The sequence below is a fragment of the Pristis pectinata genome, chromosome 32 (genome assembly GCF_009764475.1).
Source record: "Pristis pectinata isolate sPriPec2 chromosome 32, sPriPec2.1.pri, whole genome shotgun sequence".
In the NCBI taxonomy this organism is placed as follows: domain Eukaryota; kingdom Metazoa; phylum Chordata; class Chondrichthyes; order Rhinopristiformes; family Pristidae; genus Pristis; species Pristis pectinata.
Genome location: NC_067436.1, coordinates 6,664,611 through 6,683,128, shown reverse-complemented (window position 1 = coordinate 6,683,128; position 18,518 = coordinate 6,664,611). Strand labels below are relative to the sequence as shown.

The window sequence follows — 18,518 nt, the reverse complement described above, 5'->3', positions numbered from 1 at the left end:
ATTTAGTTTGCACACGTGTAAATTATATAGAACTTATGTTCATTTAAGTTTATGTTTGGCCTTGTCTTGTAATGCTGATTTTCATGACATTTATACCCTGTGTAGATATGCCTATAACAGTAAACTTGAACTGAATTTGAAGTCCTCAGGAGGGATGGGGTAGCCTGGGATCATCTTGCTCTGTTGAGGATTGTAAGGAAATAGGAGCCATATGGCCCCCTCAAGGCTGTCCTGCCATTCAGTGTGATCACGCCTGATCGGCCCTAGCCCATCCCACTCTGCACCCTCTTCCAAAAATTCTACCTCCATAAATCCCCTCAGTGATCCAGCCAGGGTAAAGAATCCCAGAGGTTCACCACTCTCTGTGAGCTTAACGTGAGCAAGGAATTTCATTGCACCCTGGTGTATATGACAATAAACTCACCTGAATCTGAAGTTCCTCCACTCGTCAGTTTTCACTGACTGGCCTGGACTCTGTTAACAATATCCCAGGATCACCACAGATTGGAAGTGGACATGGGGATCTGTGTTGAGCACAGGGGCTTGGCCTCAGGACTGTAAGGTTAATGAAATGAGATGGGGGCAAGGAAGAGATGATGGGTGGAATTAACTTGTGCGTGAGGTTTGCAACCTAGGGATGGTCTACTACATCCTCCAGGAAGGCGACAGTGGTTCGAGGAACAAAGCAGAAGTTGTACAGTGAGGGGAAAATGTTTTCAAATTCTTCACAGAAACGTGAAGATAATTAGATGAAGTACAGAGTGAGGTGCCAAATTCTGCATTGGGTTGTCCAATGTAACTGTAAAAGCCAAATGATTTCACTTCAAATCCCACTGCAATGCCATGAGTGCACAGATCATTGAGAGGTACAGCTCAGGAACAGGCCCTTCTGTCCACTGTGTCCATACTGTCCATCAACCACCCACATACACTAATTCTACATCAATCCCATTTGTTTGTATTCCCCCACATTCCTCAGCTTCCCCCAGCCTCTACCCCTCACCAACATACTAGGGGCAATTTACAGCAGTCAATTAACCTTCCAACCTGCACGTCTTTGGGATGTGGGAGGAAACCCAGGTGCAAGCTGATATTCAACGGGGTGTTCAGGGACTGCAGCACTGCCTGTGGTGCTGTTTAACAGATGAGTCATCAGACAGAGGCCCCCTCCAGTGTTTTATGTTAGAAGGAACCATGGTATTATTTGGAAGAAGATGAGGGCAGTTCATTTGAGACACAAGAGACTGCAGATGCTGGAATCTGGAGCAATAATCTGCTAGAGGAACTGACAAGTGGAGGAACTTCAGATTCCGATTAGTTTATCATCATATACACCAGGGTGCAATGATCCACTAAGCAGCATCTGTGGGAGGAAGGGGATTGTCAAAGTTTCTGGTTGAGAGCCTGCATTAGGTCTAAGAGTGGAGAGGGGAGCAGTGAGACCGGGGTCCGCGGTGATTGATGGACTGAGGAGGGGTGAAAGATGATGGGGAGGTAGGGGAGGGGAGTGGGGGTGGAGTTGGGAGACAGTGGCAGGTGAATGATAGACAGAGGCAGACAGAGAGAGAGAGAGAGAGAGAGAGAGAGAGAGAGAGAGAGAGAGAGAGAGAGAGAGAGAGAGAGAGAGAGAGAGCATATGGAGCAATGTGGGGGAAGGGTATGTAAAGATTGGAGACAGCTGCTGGAGGGAGATAAGTAGGAACACAAAGAAACACTAGGCTCTGAGAAGTGAGCATGGGAACCATTAGGGGAGAGGTGTGTGGCGCTTTAAACCAGAACCAGATGGGGGAGGTAGGGAAACCTGTGGGTGAACTGTGTGTGTATTAGGTGGATGGAACCAGGGGGCGGGGGCAGCAGTGTCCTGTCCTGTCCAGTGCTGGTTGTATATCTACTTGTGGAAACCTGGTGTGGGCCAACTGACTGACACTTTCCTACATCGGGATATTTCGGGAGCCTCGAGCCATCCTGAGGTTGGGAATGTGATTCTCCTCATGTTGTTGGAGTGATTTGGGGACATGTCTCTGTCCCTTCTGCTCCTCTCTCTAGGTTTTACGGTCTGTGGATGTGGTTTCCTGAGCTGCTAAAACGGATAGAGGTCAGTGGTGGATCTGCTTGTTCAAGCAACTGGTCCAGCCCAAGCAGCAAAGGTGTGGAAAATGTCACCTGTTACCCAGTCAGAACAGCAGGTATGTGTCCAAAGTTTGGTGGGAGCTGCTTTGTAACGGGATAGGGCATTGTGTGCCTTCATCCCTGAGGAAGGAGGGAGAACTCTTACTTTTCAATTATACGTATTTGTTGGGTCATCCTGAAATTGGCCCTTCAGCCACCTTGTCCATGCCAACCATAAAGTACCAATCTACACTAATTCCACTTACCAACACTTGATCCATAGTCTTCAATGCCTTGCCAAGTCATGTGCTCATCTCGATACTTCCTAAATGTTGTGAGGGTCTCTGCCTCCACCATGTGCCGGCAGTGTGTTTCAAACTCCAGCCACCTTCTGGGTGATAAAGTTCCACCTTAGAACCTGTCCAACCACCTTATCCCCTTACCCTAAACCTGTGCCCGCTAGCTTTAAACACCTTTGTATATAGTGTACAATATCGTGAGAGGTATAGATAGGGTGAATGCACAAAGTCTTTTTCCCAGGGTTGGGGAATCAAGAACTGGAGGGTATAGGTTTAAGGTGAGAGATTTAATAGGAACCCAGAGGGCAACTTTTTCAGCCAGAGAGTGGTCAGTATATGGAATGAGCTGCCAGAGGAAGTGGTTGAGGCAAGTACAGTAACAACATTTGAAAGACATGTGGACAGGTACATGGATAGGAAAGGTTTAGACGGATATGGGCACCTCGGTCAGCATGGACCAGTTGGACTGAAGGTCCTGTTTTGGTGCAGTACGAGTCTGTCACCTTTGCTATAGGGAGAAGCTTTTTTTTTAAAAAAACTATTTACCGTCAGTTTTGGAGACCCCTAGCAGGTTTCCCAGCAGCTCCTCCGCTCCAAGGAAAACAGCCTATTTATTCTCTCCTCATAATTGAGGCATTGCATTCCAGCAACACTCAAATTAATCTCCTCTGCACCCTCTCCAGTGCAATCATTTCCTCCCTATAGTGTTCCTATAGTATAACAGTTCCCTTATACGATGAGATGGACTCTGACCTCACGATCTACCTTGTTGTGACCTTGCGCCTTATTGCATTGCACTTCCTGGCGCTATGGCACAGTCCTCTGTACTGTTATTGTTTTTACCTGTACGACCTCAATGCACTCTGTAGTTTTTCACCGTACCTCAGTACAAGTGACAATAATAAACCAATACCAACGATTAGAACAGGGCAGAATATTACAGCTGTGGCTTAACTAATTTATAAAGTTGTTCTGTAACCTCCCTTCTCTTGTATTTAGTGTCCCAGCTAATGAAGGCAAGTATCTTGCATGCTGCCTTCATTATTTTAGCTACCTGGACTGCTACCTTCAGGGATCCATGACAGATACCAAGGTCCCGCTGTTCCTCAGTACTTGTTTAAAAAAGCATTCTCCAGCCTTTCCACCTGAAAATTATTAGCTTTACATTGTTTTTTTTTTAAACTTGTGAAATTTATTAAAATATAATCTGTAATTGTTGGTGTATTGTAGAGTTTGACTAAGTTGCTTGGGTGTTGAGCTGCCTGCAGTAGAAAACATAGAAGATGTGTGCATTAAACTTCTTGTCCTTGTTGATAAGTAGTCAGTGTTTGTCAACTCTTATTGATCAGAGCTTGGAAAGGAAATATTTTGGTGGAGGGAGCAAGTTCCCAGTAGACCTTCCCCATCAATGGTCTGCTCTGATTATTAAACAGCTGTTCAATCATCAATGATGGACTCAATTCACCATAAAGGTCAGAGTTGATGATAGGCACAATAAAATTATTTGGGTGTGTGTCCCAGCCTGGTTTCTAATGCAGACCAGAGCATTCTGGGATACAGTACAGAAGTACAGGTTCTCTCTATTAACCAAGGGAATTAGGTTCATTCTGTCATGTGAAAATTGGTATAGCAGGCAATACAATAAACATTTAACACTCATAGGGATAGCAGTTGTCATTGATGGTGAGAAAGTCAAAAGCTTGTCAATCTCCTCTTGGTAAGGAGGCAGTTAATCAAAAGCAAACCAAGCTTGTTTTGACAAGCTGCAATTTACAAGTCACTCATCCAATGGGCATTGTTGCTGGAAGGAGGAACACAGATATTGGGGAGAGGTTCTTTCCCATTTTAAATGGCACAGTCACTTCACAGTAACTCAATGAAAAAGACTGAAATATTACTAGCTTTCACAGAGCTGTGTTTGAAAGCCAGTCTCCAAATGCGTGCCCACATAGCTGTAGCAAACAAAACCTTTGAGTGCAAATTAAACAAAATCCTTTGTTGTGGCGAAAATTCGTCAAGGGAATGTACACTGTCAGGCAGACCTGTTTGCCTATGCAGATGGTCAGTAGAGCAGAGTATGGGGAAAACAGGAAACTGTAATCCAAAGGTTCCAAGGCTGAAGTAAGTAAATTTTTATTTGCATCGTACAGCATAGAAACTGGCCCTTCAGCCCACTGACTGTGCTATTTACACTATTCCTACATTAATCTTATTTTATTTTCCCCACATTCCCATCAACTGCCATAGACTTGTTCACCTGCACACCAAGGGTAATTACAGCAGTCAACTAACCTACCAACCTGTATGTTTTTGAGAGGAAATGCACACTGGTCACGGAGAACATGCAAATTCCACACAGATAGCACCAGATGTCAGGATTGATTCCAGGTCTCTGGCACTGTGAGGCAGGGGCTTTACTGGTTGTGCTGCCCGATGGAGTTGATACTCAGCATTAAATAGTATTTACAGTAGAGGAACCAGCCATTGGTCTAACACTATTTGGCTGTGTCAACCTCCTCCCACCTCAAGCCAACTCAACCATCACCATTCAGTTGCAGATCAGCTGTGATCTGATGTAAGCCATAGAATATACAAGAAAATAGGACTCTGAACAGTCCTCAATCCCCAGTCATTGGTGGTGGTGTTGTGGATAGTGTAGAAGGTTGCTGTGGATTACAACAGGATGTTGATAGAATGCAGAACTGGGTTGAGAAGTGGCAGATGGAATGCAACCCAGAGAAGTGTGAAGGGATGCACTTAGGGAGATTGAATTTGAAGGAAGAATACAAGGGGAGTATTGTGTTCAGTTCTCATCAAAGCTTCAGAGAGGGTTCAGAGGAGATTTACCATGATGCTGCCTGGATTGGAAAGCATGTCTTATGAGGATAGGTTGAGTGAGCTCAGGCTCTTCTCTTTGGAGAGGAGAATGAGAAGCAACTTGATAGAGGTATATGTGATAGAGGCATAGATGAAGTGGATAGTTAGAGACTTTCTCAGGGCAACAATGGCTAACACAAGGGGACATAAAATTATGACTGGAGGAAGACCAGTGGTGGGTGTATGGAATGCACTGGTGGCAGAGGTTGGGGGGGGGGGGGGGGGGGGAGGGTGGTGGCGGGGGTTTGCAGATACATTAGGAACATTCAAGAAACTCTTAGATAGACACATGAATGATAGAGAAATGGAGGGCTATGTGGAAGGGAAGGGTTAGATAGATCTTAGAGCAGGATAAAATGTCAGCACAATGTTTTGGGCTAATGGGCTTGTACTTTGCTGTAATGTTCTATGTTCATTCAAACATTTCCATCAAGCAACTTGAGCCACTTCCCTTCAACCATCCACTCCTTTGCACAACTCTAATCACTACCTCAGTATAGCCACACTATGACCACCTTGCACTACAATGGACATTTTTGTTTTAATTATGCTCTTGTACAACTTTGTTTTTCTTGTGAATGTTGTTTGTGATGCTGCAGCAAGTAAGTTTTTCTTTGCACTTGTGCACACATGTACTTGTGCATATGACAAAACTCAACTTCAAACTTTAGCTACCTCCACTTTAAATTTTTCTACTGAGGCAGTCTCCACACTTTCTGGGGTAGAGAATTCTAGAGGTTCACTACACTCTGGAGGAGAAAATTCCACAAACCTTGGTTTTAAGTGACCAGCCCCTTATCATGAAATTGTCTCCCCTCATTCAAGATTCTCCCATAAGTGAAAACATATGGTCAGGATGTTATAGGTTTCACTAATCACACTATCCTTGCTCCTAAAAATACAGATCCAACTTGTTTAGCTGCTTGTGATAGGACAATCCAGGCTCCTGCAGTTGAATGTCAACTGTCCCTTGTGAAATGGACCTTGCTGCTTTCAATGCCTTTACTTGCCAAGCCAATAGGAATAATCAAACACTTGAATGTTTAAAAAAATCACCTCTGCTCTAATTAATGTATCATTTACTCTCATTCTGTTATGGGATTTTAGAAGTTTATTTTTCTTTTGTAGTTTACATGGAAGGATTCATTTTAGCTGCTGCCAATCTTCCTGGAAATATCTTCTCCATTCTAATGATGGATCTACTAGGAGGCAAGCTTTTGCTCTGTGAGTAACACATACACACCAAATTATAAGGGGGCTGAAAGAGAATGGGTACAATGCAAGGAGCTGCCTGCAGTTCACACCACTACTTACAGGCCTGCATTTAAATAACATGTTCCAAACTACCTTTCAATGGGTCAAAGCGAGGCAGCCACCCTTGTTGTAGGCACAAGAGACTGCAGATGCTAGAATCCAGAGCCACAAACTGCTGGAGGAACTCAGGTCAGGCAGCATCTGTGGAGGGAAGTGGACAGTTGACATTTCAGATAGAGACCCTTCATCTAGACTCTTGTACAAGGTGAGAAACTACTCCATGTCATTACTTGGGGAATAAACATTGACCAGAAATTTTCTTACATTGATATGGGATTTTTGATATCCACCTGGATATGCAGCAAGCTGCCTCTGTCCAAAGCAAGTGGCTCTAACTTACCTAATCTTTCTTCACATCTACATTTTTCCCCCAGTCTTGGCAATGCCCCCCTCACCTTCTCCAGTACAATCCCATCCTTCATATAATGAAAGTATACTCTAGCTTCCTACTAACCAGCATTCAGCTGTAGCACAGCCTCCCAGCTTTTATTTTGTGCCTCAGCTAGTGAAGGAAATCCCCCATGCCTTTTAAACACACTGTTGATTGTCCAGCTACCTCTAAGGATCTGTGGCCATACACCAAAGTCCCTTTTATTTTCCACACCACTGAACAACTTGCCATTTATCCACGAGTCACACCAGAGAAATGGATCCTGCAACCCACCAAGTCCATAACTCTCAAGGGCAGCACATTTAAAAGTTAATTCCATAACATTGAGAATCTGACATCCAGAAGGGAACACTCCTCTGTAAATTGCAACCAGTGTTTCTTCTTGCCAACACAAGCCATCTTCATAAGCCAGTCATTGATTGGGCTCTGATCTAACACCCAAAGTTCAGATCTTGCCCTCAGTTTTCACCTTCACAAGCTCAAATTTAGTTTTGTGCTAAGAGGTAGTGGGTTAAACAACATGGTAAAACAGGAGTAAGTCCAGCAGAGCAAGCAGTCAAAGGCAACTTCTGAGGATCAAGTCCTGTAGAGGCCAACTAGAAAGTCTTTTTCCTCTGAACATCTTGTGCACTCTTCCAGATGGAAGAGAGAAGGTTAACATTTAATGCAGCAAACTATCCATTAGAGTGCAAAGACAAAATCATAATAGTTTACTATTGGTGGTGGAAAATTTACTGAACAGAATAGTTTGTAATGGGTTGGTCAGTAAAGCATTTAAAATGTGATTTTTATCTCCTAGGTGCAAGCCTGTTTCTATCAGGTCTCAGTGTGTTCTTCATCTGGGAAGTGAAGACAAAAAGTCAGAGCTTGATCATGTCATGTCTGTTCAGTGCTATCTCAGTTATTGCTTGGAACTCACTTGATGTCATTGGGCTAGAACTATATCCCACTCACTTGAGGTAGGTTACTCTCAGGTGGAAGGATTCTTCCTGAATATTCTATTACAAGCTTGACTATCATTCACAGGGGAAAGGGGGTGGTTAGTTGATGGAAACATTGAAGAGAAATACCAACAATCAACAAGTCCATCTTCAAATCTTTATTCCTTACAATACAGGAAGCCTCAGTTGAGAATTAGTTTATTGGTATTGGTTGATAGGGTAGGCTTAGAAGATTTTTGACATTTATTAGTCCTTCAGAAATTCTTTTAGTGGATCTGATCCACTAAGGGATCAGGAGTAGAATCCAAAGCCTGACTACCCCAGCAGGCAACAGTTTTAAACCTCCCACTGCAAAATGCCTACTAGACAAGATAGAATAAGGTTTATTCATCCTGTTTGTTCTTTCCAAATCAATATTTTGTACAAATATTTAGCTAGCAATCACATCATTGAGAGTACAATTTTGCATTAGGATCTGTTAGAGCCTAAATATCAGTGCTGTTTTCCATGACACCATGGTTAGGTTATACATGTAGTTCTCAGCATCTCTTTGGTGCAGTTTGTGCACACAACTAGTTTAAATGGTTATCTGGACACAATTAGGTGCAAACTACTCAGTTCCCAAAATCTGCTCTGCCATTTAAGATCACAGCTTACCAGACTGAACTCTGCATTACTTCTGCCAAATGGTACCTTTCACACCTTAGCTTAAGAATCTAGCTCTGCTTCAAAATATTCAGACTAACACTTCAAAAGGGAGGTGGAAGCAAAGATTCATGACACTCAAAGCTTCATCTAAAATGGGCAACAATTTTTAAAATACGTAAGTGATAGAGCACAGAACCTCCCACAAAACCCCCTTTCTGCATCCACCCAGTTAAGACCCCTTATAGTTTCAGTTAAATCCCTTTAAACAACAGAAACAAGTCCAGCATGCCCAAACTTCCCTCATCCTGCAAAGTTCCCCTTGTCCACAGCACATGGAATCAGTGTAGATCATGATTGGCATGGTTGAGTTAGGCTGAAGGACCTGTGTTGTACAGTTGAACTCCAATCAACTTGTCAATTCCCTTTATGTAAAAGGATTGCCTGATTGTAAATGGTTCCAAAATGCCACTTATGATTAACATTTTCCAAAAATATGTTAATTGGGCTATAGATTCCCACTTGCCCCCTTTTTGAACAGAGGGGGTCACATTCCAATTTTCCAATTAAATTGAACCTGTTCCAACTGTTTGGAATTTTCATAAAACAAAACCAGCACCATCTCACTAACTACTGTTTCTCAGACTCTCACCTGAAGTCCATCATTCTGCAGCTCTAACAGCACAATTTTGCTATTACAAGTAGCAAAGACATTCCTCTAATCTCTTCCTCAACTTTACCCAAAAGAATATCATTTAAAGCACAGAACGACTCAATACAATGCAACAGAACTTGCTGTGAAATAAGTGTTTAACCTGGGCTAATGAGTTTAGGCCTTCTGGTTGAACTAGCTGGCCAGGTTTTGCCCATTTGATTCTGATCTTGGAATCTAGCTGTGGAGAATGAACTTCCTTAATTTACCTTTACTTTCACCAGGCAGTTTACCTGCTGAAATTGCACTGGCAGCTGTGAATGTGTATTAAAGCTATAGGTATAATCATTCTAAATAAGGACAAAATGTTCCTTACAGTAAGCTAATAAGCTGTTTATACATTAGCCCTTTATGCAACTTGTAATATCCTCCACATAAGAAAAATTAAGTTTGATTTTAAATTTGACATTGTAAATTTGTCTCAACAGGTCATCTGCCTTAGGAGTCTTCACTGGCACCAGCCGAATTGCATCCATTTTGGGAAATGTTGCATTTGGACAGCTTGTTGATGTGAACTGTACTGTGCCCATCCTTCTGGTAGCAATAATGTTTTTCATAGGGAGTGTGGCTGGCTTAAAATTACCCAACATCAAGAACAAGGAATTAAGCTGAATGAATTTTTAATGTGATTGTGCCAGGTTATGGCTCATCTGGGATCCATTTGTTGCAACAAAAACTGCATAGGCACCTTCTATATAATTCTACTCAAAAAGGAACTGGGTTCAAGTAGCAGGAATCAGGGAATGGAGAAAGAGCAAATTTGACTGGGGTCAAGAGTAGTATCAGCAGGCAGCAAAAAGGAGCCGTGCTAAGTTATAGGATCAGTGGTGTAAAAGCATTATTACTACTTTGCCAAACAGCCACTGTTTAAGGGGTAGGAGATAGGTTACAAGCAGTTGCACAGCAGAACAATGGGTTGAATGGCTCTTCCTGTAGATCTGCAGTAAAACAGTTGCAATGCAGATTGTTCTGATCAAAGGTTTGCAACAAGAAAAATGAAACAATTTAGGTTATAGTCTTATCCTACTGTAACACCTCCTTGATGTGACTGGAATGTTACTGCATTGGTTTGGTAATTCTTTAGCAATTTCCCTTTTCCCAGCATCCCAACCTCTGATCAAACAAACTACTGGTTTTGGGTCAAATTGTGCTGGCCGGTAATTTTTGTTTTCTAGAAATGAAACATTTAACAAAGTACCAGCACCACTTTGTCTTTTACAAACATCTAGCAATTGAAGGGAAAACAATAAGTTATCTGTATGAGTAAAGAATGACAATTCTTGTATGCCTTGGCAATAAGCTTATTCAGTTGCACTGTGACTACATTCACTAGAGAAAACTCACTTCCCTGTGCAACTGCACTTCTACAAGTGATCTTACTTCTGAATTGTGCCTAGTGTACATTGTCAGTTACACCTTTGACATCTAGTACTTGTGTAAATGCAATGTCAAAAAGGAACCAATACATGCAGTATATGGAATTTGTAACTGTTTCAGACAAAAGAATTAAAACCAAATAGCTTGCATTCACATTCTGAATATCCTAGAGTTTCTTGCAGCCAAGACCTTTGTAGCCTGTAGACTACTCCATTCCAAATAAGCCCCACCCTAGAACAAGCAATTGCCCACAACTGAAGTACTTACGAAATGCCGCAGATGAATTTAATAGTTAAATTTAATGCTGCACTTTAAATTCTACTGAAGTTTTAAACAGATATTATTTTTCATTTGCACTTGTCCAATGTTCTTTGATCCCTAGATTCACCAGACAAATTAGAAGTTTATCAAGGAAAATTCAGTTTTGATCAAAAGTGACTTAAATCATTTAGAAACTACTCAATTTGTTTTACTAGTAATACACTAACAGCAATAAAATCACAATATGGACAAAATAAAAATCACTCCATAACATACTGTGAACATGGGTTTTTATTCCATTTGGGTTTTTACTTACAGCAAGTCTGGGTGTCAATGGCCAGTATACTCCATGGTCATGGCCACACTGAAGGATTGCTACAATTTAGTCATTGCAGTTTAGCAATACATCAGCAGATGGATTACTGGGGCATTTGGCCATTATGTACAACATAGGCTCCTTTGTACCTCTGGTTGAGTGGAAGCAGTGAGAAATTTTGCACTGTACTGGTACATTAGACATGTTCAAACTAGTTTCTGCTTCAACAGGTTTAGTTTTGACCAACATTAACAGCTTACTCCACAACTTCAGGTAACTGCAGTCACACCTGCATACCACCACAGTGAGGTAGAGACCTTACTAATGCTCAACAGCAGCTGGGCAGGTGACAAGGCAACAGCTCAGCAAAAAAAAAGTTAAGGACACTGGTTCTTTGGCACACAGCTTCAGATCAAAAACCACAAGAGTAAAAACCTCTTCAAGTAACTTGGGAGACTCAAGCAGCTGCTCAGCAATAGCTTCATCCTTTTTCAACAGTAATGAGCAACTGCCCAAAAGGGGACAAAACCGGAAACTCAGCCTGGCCCGGCCATGAAACCCCTTCTGCTCAAGTACAAAAAAACATCAGTGAGAATGGTGATTAAAAACCTCTACCTACCCATAGTGCAAATTAAAAAGTGCAAAGAACATCTTAAAACTATGTACAGCAGCTCGAATGTCGTTATTTCAGTCCAGTTTCTAATCCATAAATCCACACCAATGGTTGCAAACGTCTTGATTTACAACAATGACCCAGGGTCCATAATAGCAGCCCCAGACACAAAAATGTTAAAAGCCGCCAGGAAAGAGTCACGGTTGTGTTTGACTAAAACATTTTAACTGGTCAAAAAAATGAAGCCTTAAAAAGGCAGTTGCATCTGTAAAAACTGAGCGTAAAATATTGAATTTGATTGCTAAATAAAGCACTCTTCTCTGCCTTGTAGTCAAGTAAAAAACCGGCTGAATATTCACCAGTATCTGCGGTCCTGATGGGGAAAAAAAATTTAAAGGCACTGTATGGCAACCGCTAGTGGAAAGGTAATGAACTTGCAACATTGTCAAAATGCAAGGAATGTAAAAAAAGCCTAAAAATCTAAATGTGAAGCCATTTGCTTCAACACCTTCAAGACCTGGCTATCACCTCTGTGCAGAACTTTTGTCTGGGAACTGCTTTGGTGGGCCCCAAAACCCCATGGAATTCACTGTGCATAGTGCGATTGTGAATATTAAACAGCAAATAGCAAGTGCAGGAGTGAACTTCAGTCCATAATTGCTGTTCCCAGTCTGAGCTAATACCAGCTCACTCAACTCAGAAATCGCACACCTTCTGCAGTTTTAGCTGGAATCACGGTTCTTCTGATTGCGCATCAACGGACGGTGATGGCGGAGAACCTCTAAGGAGTGCTGCCACTGCCAGCATGAACGACAGAAATATTTGAAGCAGACCTGTGGGAAAACAGAACATTAATTGGGTTTAATTACTGGTATGAACCATGCCAGGGGTTTTATACATTTGCCAAGTAAAATAATGGAAATTCAGACCTCCTTTACTTCAAAAAAAAAATGAGCACCAAGTGTAATCAAAATATCCCATTTAGTTGCAACCACCTAGGGTTATTTAAAAGCCAAGCCATTGCTGGTTTGTAATGCCAGCACACAAGAACATGGATGACATGACTCACTGATGCAAACTTACAGATTGTTAAGCCACCTATTGCTTGTTGCTGCTTGAAAATCAAAGGACTACAGATTTAAAAACAATGTAGGAAGTACTCAGGTCACCATGTGGAAAGAAAGCTAATATTTTGGGTTGAAGACCCTTTGTCACAGTTCAAACATCAACTCTTCCCAGCAATGTGGCCTGACCTGCCAAGTACTTCCAGCATTGTTACCATTGCATCTTAACCCATTTACCCATCCATCATTTAAAAACAAATCAGTCCAGTTAACATCCCCCTTTTGAATTTGGGTATTTGGTGCAAACAGCGTATTCATTATACTAAGGAATTCCTGTTAATGCTGATAATATAGGAATTTTTTTCCTTGCCAATAATTTTCAAAGTCAAGAAAACTCACTGGATCTCTGCAAAAGAATGGTCCTGGCTGGGCACTGCATGCTTGACACATGGAGTCCTCTAGGTATGGATCAATCTGCACCTTTATCAAGAAACATTTCAGTCAGTCAGACATTTTCTTCCTCCAAATATTAGTGACTTAAAAGCACAAATTTACCTTCTTAGTGAACTTTGGAGTCTTTATCTCTACAAAGGCAGCTCCAACTGCATTCAAGTAACTGCGCTGGTTATTAAAGGTGACTCGACCAGAACCTAAATACAAATCAAGCTAAAGATTCAATTAGCCTCTAAACCATCAACAATATGAATTCTTCAATGGTTTAAAAACTTACATACTACTCAGATCTTCCAAAGCATCATGTACATATTACTTGCACTGCAATTATGCTAGCAGTCCTTTATGTCAATATTCCTTGGAGCGAAATTATAAACTTATTCTAGATCCCAGATCCAGGTCTTCAGCCTTTTAAAGCTACACCCACCAAATGAGAACAAGATTGCAGTATGTGGTACAAAGTTTGTGCCATGCCATTTTGATTTGCATTAAACATCAATGCCAAAAAAAGCTTCCACACTGCAGAACAATTTAAGCACTGGGAGTTACTGCCAACTCTACCCATTTATAGGCTTTTGGGACTAAAAAGTTATGGTTCTTTGGCACAATACCAGGTGGGTTTTTTGGCTCCCCACTCCCAAGGCTTTGTTAAAAAAATCTTTACAAGTACACTGGTACTCAAGAACAAGCATGCTAGTGGAATTAATGTTAAGGGGTCAACAATGGGCACAGATGGTTTACTGACAATACTTGTGTTGTAAACTGTGCAAACTCCCCACCCTCTGGTGCACCTGGAACTGGTGCTAGGCAGCTACCACAACTCCTGCCTTGTTGCCCTACATTGACATCAAGAACCTGGTACAAATTACCCCTCAACTCTGGAAAAGTTGCCCAAGACAGGTGTTGGGCAGGCCAGGTTAAGGAGTGGGGCTCAAGGATACACCCTGGCTAGCAATGCTAAGTGCAGGCATTGCTGGGGACAGGCAGTCACTGCTTTGTGTTGACCGATCACCCACATCCCATGGTTTCTTCATGTCAAATGGAAACTATCTCCATTTGACTGCACAGCTCACCCCAGTCAGATTCTATGCTAAGCAGCTTGGAAATACAATTTGTTACTAGAGAAAATTTTCTAGCTGGTATGACTGCAGCCAAAAGGAGACAAGTTTCATTGCATCCAGTATGAAATGAGGGACCGCACATTCCAGGCCATTGACTGACACTGGCATCAATGAGTGGCTGCTCCACCCAACACCAACCCTCACCTCTCCACATCAAGCTGTGGGAAGCACCAGCTGAGAGCAAGCACGTGTCCATTTTCCTGCCCAGCAACAGAGCAGCCAAAGCAGATGTCCACTTTCAACTACAGGGAAGTGGATAGTTGGAATATTTGGACTAGAGAATCAAGTACCTTATTGTAAATCAGTGCTCTCCAAAATTGCACCAAGCAAAGCCAGTATACAAATACAATGAAAAGTTTAGTGTTTGCTCAAGTTGTAGAGAAAATGTATTGGTATGTTAAATCAAATTACATTGTAGTTACTGCTCTACAAAGCTCAATTTTTAAAGCCACTTAACAGCTCTGAATGTTGCCCTATTTACAAAGCCTCATGCAAGGTTGGGTATTTGGTCATACAAAACAGAAAATTAAACAGACATTTGCAATTTAACCATTCAGACAATAGTTACACATTCAGAAAAAGCCTGAAAGCCAAGTTAGTTTGAAAGGGGTAAAGTTCAAAGAATTTATGTCTGTGGTGAGCAAGCTGTTAGAAAGGATTCTTGAGATAGGATCTATGAGCATTTAGAGAATCATGGCCTGATTAGGGACAGCCAGGATGGCTTTGTGAAGGGCAGATCATGTCTCACAAGCCTGATAGGATTCTGAGGTGGTGACCAGGCAGATTGATGAGGGTAGTGCAGTAGATGTGGTCTACATTGATTTTAGCAAGGCACTTGACAAGGTTCCATGTGGAAGGTCAGAGGCCACAGGATCCAGGAAGGCTTGGCTGTGTGGATTCCAAATTGGCTTGCCTGCAGAAAGCAGAGGGTTGTGGTGGAGGGAGTGCATTCAGATTGGAGGGCTGTGACTAGCAGTATCCCACGAGGATCAGTTCTGGGACCTCTGATTTTTTATTAATGACTTGGATCAGGGGTAGAAGGGTGGGTTGGCAAGTTTGCAGATGAAGGTCCGAGGTGTTGTGGATAGTGTGGAGGACTGTCAAAGATTGCAGAGGGTTATCGATAGGATGCAGAACTGGGCTGAGAAGTGGCAGATGGAGTTCAATCTGGAGAAGTGAGGTGGTACACTTTGGAAGAACAAACTCCAAGGCAGAGTACAAAGTTAATGGCAGGATTCTGGGTACTGTGGAGGAGCAGAGGGATCTGGGGGTTCATATCCACAGATCACTGAATGTTGCCTCACAGGTGGATAGGGTAGTTAAGAAAGCTTATGGGATGTTAGCACGAGTCATGGGATCAAGTTTAAGAGCCATGAGGCAGTGATGCAGCTTTACAAAACTCTGGTTGGACCACACTTGGAGTACTGTGTCCAGTTCAGGTCGCCTCATTATAGGAGCCATGTGGAAGTGTTGGAAAGGGTGCAGAGGAGATTTACCAGGATGCTGCCTGGATTGGAGAGTATGGATTATGAAGAGAGACTAAGGGAGCTAGGGCTTTACTCTTTAGAGAGGAGGATGAGGGGAGACATGGTAGAGGTATATGAAATATTAAGAGGAATAGAGTAAACAGCCAGCACCTCTTTCCCAGTGCACCAATGCTCAATACAAGAGGGCATGGATTTAAGGTGGGAAGTTCAAGGGAGATAGAGGAAGTTTTGTTTTTTTTTTACCCAGAGTGGTTGGGGCATGGAATGCGCTGCCTGGGGTGGTGATGGAGGCAGGTACATTGGTCAAATTTGAGATTACTAGATAAGCATATGGAGGAATTTAAAATAGGGGGGGGATTTGGGAGGAAGGGGTTAGATAGTCTTAGGTGAGGTTTAAAGGTCAGCACAACATTGTGGGCTGAAGGGCCTTATTGTGCTGTACTGTTCTATATTCTATAATTTCATAGCATCCACAGAACATCCCCCCTATAGAGGTCATACTGAGTAGCAGCATTGGAACAGAAAATGAACAAAATAAACTTGGAGGGAATTAACTCATTGCAATTTTCAAATATTTGGAAAAAATCTGGCAAAAACTCTTGCAATAGATCGAGTGAAGTCTTCGAATTGCTTTTCTGTTCCATGATTGATCTCTTGGCAAACTTTCCTTTACATTCAAGACTTCAGCAGTACAGAACAAAAATACTGAAGTACCAACACTGAACAATTAAAATTTGCAATACCAATGCTGACTAGTGTTAATTGAGTGCAGGGTTGTCTAGTCTACATCAACTTAAACCAAGTTAGAGGTTTCAGATCCTATATTAAACAAGCAACTCAAAGGCACATTTAAAATGGACACACCAGAGCCTTTCATCTAGCAATAACCATGATCTGATCGTAGGCATAGGCATGTTTCTAGTGTTATCTAGAAAGATAAATAGAACAGTCACATTTTCTCAGAAGGGACTAGCATTTAAATACAACCATGCTCTCTACATTAAATTCCCAATCCATTTTCAGACTGAGCTCAGATTTCTGCCACAAGGGTAATAATCGAGGTAGTCACCCGTTTAAAATGGGGAGAGTCAAACCAGATTGAGTAACAAGCCAGTCTACAAGATTCTAGACAAAAATCAAACTGGCAAACTTCTTTCATCACCCCTCCTGTACACATAGGATTTCAACATACAGGATTATGCATACCTTACAGAGACCCCAAGAGACTAAGTACTAAAAGAAGCTTGCAACAGGAACCACTTAGTGTTGAAGTTGGCAGTGGACTTAATTTCTTCTAAATGGAGTGCCAGATTTGGGTTAGTAAATCTTGCTTCACTTCCTCCACGTGGAGTACATAGTAGCTGAAATTTAAGGGCAGGTCCTCAAATTGAGTAGAGGACACTAATGGAGACTTCTTTCCAGTTTCACAACCTTCCATTTGTTAACTTTTGGGATTACAATTCCCATTAAGCCTCATTCATCTGGGAGAGCACCGAAGCAACATTCCAATATTATGCATAACTCTTGCTTTCATTTCACTTGTTCAGAGCCAACTAGTTCCAATAAGCTCAACCTGTACAGGGTATTCTGACCTATACAAGATATCCAGGTGAAGAGTTTATTGGGACTAAATTTGGCTTTGAACCAATTCACAAAATGGAAGGGCTATATTATATTGAATACTGTTAAAATAAGAATACCCTGTACAGGTCAGAACAGAAGAATGTTATCCATATTATTACTTTAAATTAGCCTTCGAACCTTAATACTCATTTGCCCACTAACTTGAAGCCCCAGCTTCATTCAAGCTAATGTTACACTTCCTTCAGCATCTTACACCCTCAGGAACTACATGTGGGGAAGTATCAGATGATTTGGACAGACCTCTTAAGGAATTAGGAATAAAGGCTCTTGAACTAGATTACCAGTAGGAAAGGTCATGTTTCTAGTTAAATGGGTTAATCCCAATGTGCCTGGAATCTAATCGAGACTAGCGTATTCCTAACCTGTAGCCATAAAAAGAGCCACCTGTCAAGTTCAAAATGAGATTACAGACAAAAATGGTCAACTGAAACAGTTGGAATGAGTGTCAGCTCCTGTAGTAAAACACTGCATACCCAAATACAAACTTTCTCCAAAGCTTCCTACTATTACCAAAATCTCTGGACCTCCATCTTGAGCTTTTCACTATTCCTTATTACATTTTAAGAAACTTTTCTTCAATGAAATGTACAACCTTAATCAAACTTTAATACTTCCATCTGCCCCATTGCTATAACTTCAATATACCTTTCCACATGGAGGAGCACAGCTCAAGTGCCACTTATAAATTCACAGGTGACACCACTGTTGCTAAAATCTCATGGTAAGGAGGCAGCAGACAGGAGTGAGATAAATCAGCTGGTTGAGTGGTGTGGCAACAACCTTTTAGTCAACATCAGCAAGACCAAGGAATTGATTGTGGACTTTGGGAAGGGGAAGTCAGGAGAGCACACCAGCCCTCATTGAGGGGGTCAGCAGCAGAAAGGGTGAGCAGCT

General features: G+C 41.9%; 2 protein-coding genes across 7 annotated transcripts in view; one reads left to right on the top strand and one right to left on the bottom strand.

Annotated features, from left to right (window-relative positions):
* sv2 (synaptic vesicle glycoprotein 2) overlaps nucleotides 1–11,190 on the top strand; it is a 79,020-nt gene extending 67,830 nt beyond the window's left edge. For 2 of the 4 annotated variants that reach the window (XM_052042485.1, XM_052042486.1), the window contains 4 exons: nucleotides 2,047–2,186; nucleotides 6,414–6,509; nucleotides 7,790–7,949; nucleotides 9,717–11,173. In XM_052042485.1, coding sequence (XP_051898445.1) covers nucleotides 2,047–2,186; nucleotides 6,414–6,509; nucleotides 7,790–7,949; nucleotides 9,717–9,900 — 580 coding nt within the window. In that variant the 3' untranslated portion in view covers nucleotides 9,901–11,173. Of the gene's footprint in view, nucleotides 1–2,046; nucleotides 2,187–6,413; nucleotides 6,510–7,789; nucleotides 7,950–9,716 lie in introns of all 4 variants that reach the window. The other 2 variants (XM_052042483.1, XM_052042487.1) reach the window with 2 other exon arrangements.
* Nucleotides 11,191–11,199: 9 nt separating this feature from the next.
* LOC127585216 (cytoplasmic polyadenylation element-binding protein 1-like) overlaps nucleotides 11,200–18,518 on the bottom strand; it is a 50,059-nt gene continuing 42,740 nt past the window's right edge. For all 3 annotated transcript variants that reach the window (XM_052042480.1, XM_052042481.1, XM_052042482.1), the window contains exons 10-12: nucleotides 13,475–13,569; nucleotides 13,319–13,399; nucleotides 11,200–12,688 (exon numbers count right to left, since the gene is read on the bottom strand). In XM_052042480.1, coding sequence (XP_051898440.1) covers nucleotides 12,578–12,688; nucleotides 13,319–13,399; nucleotides 13,475–13,569 — 287 coding nt within the window. In that variant the 3' untranslated portion in view covers nucleotides 11,200–12,577. The remainder of the gene's footprint in view (nucleotides 12,689–13,318; nucleotides 13,400–13,474; nucleotides 13,570–18,518) is intronic.